General features: G+C 33.8%; 1 protein-coding gene across 1 annotated transcript; it reads right to left on the bottom strand.

The window, feature by feature from the left end:
* Positions 1 to 741: 741 nt before the first annotated feature.
* Positions 742 to 6,926, bottom strand: LOC128547063 (uncharacterized). The gene is made up of 2 exons (XM_053518734.1): positions 6,182 to 6,926; positions 742 to 1,324 (listed from the first exon to the last, which is right to left on the bottom strand). Exons 1-2 carry the CDS (start codon positions 6,802 to 6,804, stop codon positions 802 to 804), a joined length of 1,146 nt encoding a protein of 381 aa, XP_053374709.1. The 5' UTR covers positions 6,805 to 6,926; the 3' UTR covers positions 742 to 801.
* Between the last annotated feature and the right edge of the window lie 270 nt (positions 6,927 to 7,196).

The raw sequence follows: 7,196 nt of genomic DNA, 5'->3' as shown, positions 1-7,196 counted from the left end.
GGACATGCAACAATTTGCGTTTTTTGTTTTTTGTTTTTTGTTGTTGTTGTTGTTGTTTTTTGTTTGTTTTGGCCGTGCGCTCCGATGATATGTGATATGCGCACAATGACTGCACCAGATCTGTAATGAGAAACATCCATTGTAATTCTACATGAATAGGATGTAATTCAATTCTTCTAACTTTAAGAATTAGATCCATGAGTCAGAAAATAAACGTATCCAGAGGTGAGATATGTTAAACACGTTTGTTTTCTTCAGCATCAGGCATAGTAATGTATTAATGTTCTTCAATGAATTAAAGAAATAGTAAAAGAAATATTATTTGATCATTTCAGAGTGAAAAATCATTTTTGTGGTGTCAAAAATCTTGGTTAAAGTAAATGACAATATGAAATACAGAAATGCAAGATAAAATGTTTGTTCAAATAGCTTCACTCATTAACACCATATCGTACATTTTAACTCATGGCTATGCAAATCGTAAAAAAATAAATCTGTTGTTCAGTTGGTAAACCATTTTTTAATATTAGAATGCAGCAAAGAAATGTCCTCTGTATTCTACAGCCAGACTTCTGAGCTAGAGCGTGTGACACAATTGCCGCATACACGCGATACACGACTACGAATATCTTGCTGTCTCATCACTGGATAAAAAGGACCTTTTAATAATCAAATCATTTTAACGCGTTCATGTGCACAATAGCTAATGCAGTAAAACGAGGGAGGGGAGATAACTAGTAAGACGTTTCTAATTTGATTTATTGCAGAGTTTCTTCTCTTATCAATCAGAACTATTATATATTATGTTGCACTCTTGGCTGCTTTTGTGACACGTTTAGCACTTGTTATTGTACTTGGTCTCCTGTTAGTAACTGATTTGCTTTTCAGTTTCCTCTTAGCCTCTTGTACTGTCATGTAATACTTAAATGAGGACACTTCGCGTTTTGCAATGTCATCGTGTTTATAGAACAAAAGCTTATCCTTCCCGACAGTGAGGCAATTTTTCAACGCTAGATGGAGATCCCAGTCTGTGAAAAAATCTACTATCCACCTGCTGTGTACTCCTGGCTTGGCCGACCGCACATCCAGAGGATCAAACTGAATTGATTTGCACCTGACACCAATTTGTGTTTCTATTAAGTATTTAACCTCTGCGTGTGAAGTGTATTCATTGTCGCGGAAACTAAAGATGGCCGCCCGCGGCCTAGGGTCGGGACGGTCTCTGCGCATGTGCATTGAAGGTTTTATACGGTTGAACTCTTCGGAGTCGTCATTTTCGCTGCTGGAATCAGAAAGTTCATATGCAAATTCTTTCTTCTTATCACTGGAAAAGAATAAAGAACATTTTTGTATTTTTGGACATTATATTGCCAACTGCGCATAGTATTGTTGTGAAATGTTACACCTTTTAGCAGCTATGATTATTAGAAAAAAGGCAAGCCCTCAAATAACTTTTCTTTTCATCCAGGTATCTTATAACCCATTGTTTTAGGGCAGTTCTTATCAATGAAATTTATTCACTTATAATATGAGAATTTGGCACTAGCGTGTATTACGGAGTACCCGTGTAATTTATATACGGTATCGTTACTATCTTTCTTTAGATAAAATATGACAATGTAGATTTTGTACATTTAAATGTTGACACGTGGAATAATAAAAAATCAGCTTGAAATGCGCGTATCTCTTTCTTAATAAGCAATACCTAAAAGCATACGGACATATACATTTGCACCTTTGGCAATATTATAAACCATATGTTAATTCAAGATTGTAATACATTTCAGTAGATCACCTACATTTTTGAAAATTTTCTTTTCGCGGAAGCATAAAAAATGTTGTTTTGTTTCCTTAGTCTCCTATTATTAAAGCTTGCTTCAGTAAAAACATTTCAAATCCGTCTAGCAAAAATATCAAGCTTACGATCCCATCTTTTTTTCTAAATATAGAATCTATCTTAGTTTTGAAAAATAAAGATTTTATCAAATTCTTCAAGATTGTAAGAAAAACTGTTTTCAGAGCACGTAGACCTGCCTTTGTGAAGGAACGTTTTACGAAACAAAGTATTTTGAATAAAAAGTTCAGATTCGTGCATATTTTATATAATTGAGCCGCACCATGAGAAAACCAACATAGTGCGTTTGCGACCAACATGGCTCCAGACCAGCCTGCGCATCCGCGCAGTCTGGTCAGGATCCATGCTGTTCGCTATCAGTTTCTCTAATTGCAAAAGGCTTTGAAAGCGAACAGCATGGATCCTGACCAGACTGCGCGGATGCGTAGGCTTGTCTGGATCCATGCTGGTCGCAAACGCACTATGTTGGTTTCCTCATGGTGCGGCTCATATGTATGTTTGATTTGTTTCCGATTAAAAACAGTTGCATGTTCATTTTTTATCATGTATTCACATCTAAATTTGTGGAGAATTCATCATAAGTTCTGACGACCCACGTTACTATACTCGGTTAGAATACAGACTAAATTCTAGTGAAGAAAACTAAAAACATCTTCAAATTTTTAAGTTTCACTGATGTTATGTCTAGAACGAATAAATCGCGAACAGCAGAAAATATAAACATATACGGTAGGATAATACATATGGCCATGAGTTCTTTTCTTCTTTTTTTTTTTTTTCTCTTTCTTCTTTTTTTTTATCTATAATTTTTTGCCTATTAGACGTCTGAGCGCGATATATTGTTATGGAAAGGAGATTTTTGTGTTCAAGGTAGATATTTCCTATAAAAACAATGTTACATGTGTAGTTTTAAAAATAAACATTCGCCGTAAAATCGTACATACTATCAGAGGTATGCTAATGATTTCAACCGAAACATGTGTTTTAATGAAAGAAAGAAGACAACAGCATAACAGTGTGGACTACCATCAAGCTCAATTAGTCTACAATTTAAATGAGTTTTTTTCACGAGCCCGGGCGAACTGAAGATAATGGCAGAAGTAAAGAAGTAAATCGCAAACAAAAAATTGTCATAAAAAACAAACATTTAAACATGATTTGTATGTTAGTATTGACATCTGATAATTTGTTGAAACAGCATGTTCGAAATATTAAAACATATGGTATTATATAGATGGAAAAAGGTGAACTATTTCAACTATTTGTGTAAGACGCCTGTTCTTTAAATAACAAAATACTCTTTAAATAGCATTATAAAGGTAATTCCAAAATACAATTTCTGTACAGGTTCATTCCTTTAAAAATATGTAATAAGAAATCAGCGAAAATTACGACGAGTAGAACCACAGAAGAAGCACGACTGCACTGAAAATGTCATATACAAAAATGCGTATACAAGAGAAATGAAAGAAAACCAACTGTAGTGGGGGATCAGTTCATTTTCGTGTACACGATAATCTTCTTCCCGTACTTCTTTTATTATTGCTAAACATTATAATCAAAACAGTTTTAATCCTATAAAATCGCAAATAGCGAATATACTCTTTTAGAGTGAGGCCATTACTGAATGATGAAGTTGCCAATGAATTAAAATTATTCTTGATCAATGCCTGATTAGGATGCATAGTCATTTACTTTAATTTGCCAAATTATGTTAACCATTGACCTTTTTAAAGGTATACATGCACTTGTACAATATCTTATACCCTGCTAAATCACAAAATTTGATATCCGGCTCGGGTCCGCAAAAAAAGAGAAGTTGCGATTTCATACCTGCACGGCTAAACGTACGTGTTAGAATTTCCTTTTTTACTTCAATACGCGTCTGAGATGTCAAAAATGTTAACAGTGTTGCAAGCTGTGGATTTACCAAAAAAAAAATAAATAAATAAAAAAATAAAAAAAATACTAACAAACAGACGTTTTAACAAACTACACATGTGCGTACACGTATGGAATAACAGCCTCAAAAATTAGTTTAAACTAAATTGACAGCGCTGAACAGGATATAACGATATGAAAACCTTAGATTTATGTTTCGTCAATAAGTAATTAAAATAATATTAATTTAGGATCGCGTCTTTGGTCAGTATTACTTTCAAGTAGGTTGACATAACTTAACAAAAGTTTGCAATTTGAATATTGACTAAATTTGACATTAAAATAAACTTCAAAATCTAAGCAAACTTTTACTGAAGAGAAAGGATAAGATCATGTTAATAAATACATAAAATTTTAAATAATAATCGATGAAATTTGAAAAAAACTTAAAACAATTTCAATTTCTTACGTGCGGCTAAAGTCCTTCCGTAATGAATATTCCCATTACATAATAGCACTGAAATATACCTATCCACCTAAAATGTTAGTCAATATTTCGATTTAAACCTCTAGATTTAATATGATTATTAAATTGCTATCTTTATCCATATTTTAATTCGCAGTTGTAAGATAACTACCGGATTCTTAAACATAAAATTTGTCCGTGCCGCTAATTTGATCCTTTGAAAAACAAACCCTTTATCCTTTTGAAATTTTTACCGCATTTACAATGTAAAATTGTACATTTGATATCGCGTTGATCCATTGATCAAATAGTCCGGGTAACAAAACGGAAGAACGACCATTGTATGCCCACAGTCAAGGATTTTTAAATCACCCCTATTCAAATGTATATATTTATTTATGGGGAGTTAATAAAAAGTTTGAATTAACTGGATATAGACACAATTCAGACTTTAACTTACAAAAGGACAAATGATCGTTGCACACTTATATTTCAATTATATTTTTGAACGAAAAGAAAAAAAACCTTATAATTACTTAATAGTCTGTAATAATACTGACTAAAGTACGGAAGTTCCCTGGGACATTGTCAGTTATTACTTATTACTGTATATTAAGTGTTTTAAAATATTTATATTACGTGTTTTAAAGTACGTGTTGTAACTTATGACTTATTTGTAAAAATGACACATGTACTGATTTTTACTGACTTCACCCTGCTAAATTTCTATAATGAACTTGTCCATCTTCCGATTTGGACAGTACCATTAACTGTTAAAAAGGGGTGCTTACCAAAAAGATACTGACTGAATAGCGAACAGTGCAGATCATGATCAGACTGCACGGATGTGCAGACTGACCATGATATACACTGGTCGCAAAGGCAGAACCAATCATGTCCAGCATGGCAAAGATAATGACTGATTATTGTGATTATCAACCTTCTCCATCCTTTATCATAATCCTCTAAATACTTCAATGTTATTTGCCCCAACTTATCATCATAATTTACGTAACTATTTATTTATTAATCTATCATTTTTTGTAATTGTTTTTATCATCATTTCATTTCATAACCGGCCTTACAAATGTCTTTGACCATTTACAATATGCTGAATCAATATGGTCAAGACATATACATACATTAATTACATGATATAAACAAACACACAAAATATAATATTTCAATAAAACATAAATACTGTGCATACATAAATTCAGCTAAAATTTACAAAACGATCAGGCTAAGAAGCTGTTAGATCTTCAAGACTTTGTTCACATAGTTTGAAAGGTTCGCTTATATATTTCGCATTTTTATCAATCTTTTCTTGCGAGCAGAGGACATCATACAGTGATATATATATATTTGTTAACAGACGGCTAAGCTGTATTAATACAACATTTCTGTCTAATTTGTGAATACTTATTGCAGCAAAGCATAAAATGGTATTTTTTAGTTTTTTTAGTTTAATCATATTTTATTGTAATCATCACACAAGACATTATGGTAATGTACATCAAGACACTATTATACAGATACATATGTAAATATATATATACAATAGCAAACTATCATTATACAAGACATATATATTACTACTGTACATTAGGAAGTATTCAGTAACTTTGCGAATGTGCGATAATACAAAAGGGTTGGACCACAAGTTTTACCAACATTTGAAATCGGTCCGTCCCTGGTAAAATGGTATTCAGATTCAACAAACTGACTAGAGCATATTCTACAGTCAGGATCTTGTCTGTCAATTCCTGTATATCGGCCAGCTTCAATTTCTAAGCTATGTGATGCAGTTCTTAAACTTGTGTATTGTTTTCGCAGTATTGTTTGGTTACATATCTAAACATTTCTCATAAAAAAATCAAGTTTATATTTTCTATATCACGAACAATAAGATTATCATCGTCATCAATATCGCCTACATTATCTATGAGATAACATAAAAAAAAACAATTTATACATACACTTCATTCTTTTCTTCGGTATCGGTGATTTGACTACAAGATGCGGTCTTGGGTCTGCCCAAAGGTTTCGATTTTACGGCCTTCCTCGTTGATATTCCATCAAAAACACAATCTGCTCTTTTGACAAGCCCTGATTTGCTGAACCCGAGTTTGATCAGGGAATCAAACACCAATGGGTCCACGTCTACTTTCGAAGATTGTGTTGTAGTTGCAGACCTCGGTCTCTGCTCGGGTTTACGAAGCACTCCTGTTGCTTGTGAGCTCTTACATCGCCTTTGTACCATGGACACTGATGCATGCGGTGAAAATTGGCTTTGACTTCCTTCCCCGCCTAGAGCTTGCCATTGTAGAAGCCCGCTGAGATTGTCTAGCGTTAAAATACTTGTTAAACCGCGTGGTAAACTATGGTATTTGAACAATTGTGCCGATTCCTTGCCAAGAATTTGCACGGCATCACGGTCAGTAACAGATTGCATCCACGAAGGCATGCAACCACGTAAACTGTATACCGATGCCACGGGACATTTTGCTGGCTCCTTGAACATACATTGCGTACACCGTCCTGAGATCGATACGCCGTGAATTTTCTTCTGCAATATCAAAATCTGGCTTGACGTCGGCATGTGTTATTTCAACTGCTAATTTATCGACAGTCTACAGAAAATCCTTGATTTTAGTACGTAAAGTTTTAAGTTGTAACCATTTCGAGCGTTGTTAGCTTGTTGCTACGACGTTAACGACGTTATAGCGATAACGTCACAAGCAACGTCATTGTGTTAACGTCAAAAAGAGGTCACTATCGAACATCATAATATATAATGTAGTGAATGTTTTTGTGACGGGAGAAGGCACGTAAAATATCCTAAATTTAAAAATTATCCAACGGTCATTATTAACGGTCTTATCGAAAGTCAAGGGAGATAATTTCTATTGTATCGGAGTCGAGTGTAAGACCTTAGTTCACGATTCTCGGCAAGCTCATACATCAGAACTGAATGAAATGTCACAGAAGAAA

Source organism: Mercenaria mercenaria, chromosome 11 (assembly GCF_021730395.1).
Source record: "Mercenaria mercenaria strain notata chromosome 11, MADL_Memer_1, whole genome shotgun sequence".
In the NCBI taxonomy this organism is placed as follows: Eukaryota; Metazoa; Mollusca; class Bivalvia; order Venerida; family Veneridae; genus Mercenaria; species Mercenaria mercenaria.
Note: the sequence above shows the minus strand (reverse complement) of the source record. Positions and strands in the feature narration are given on the sequence as shown.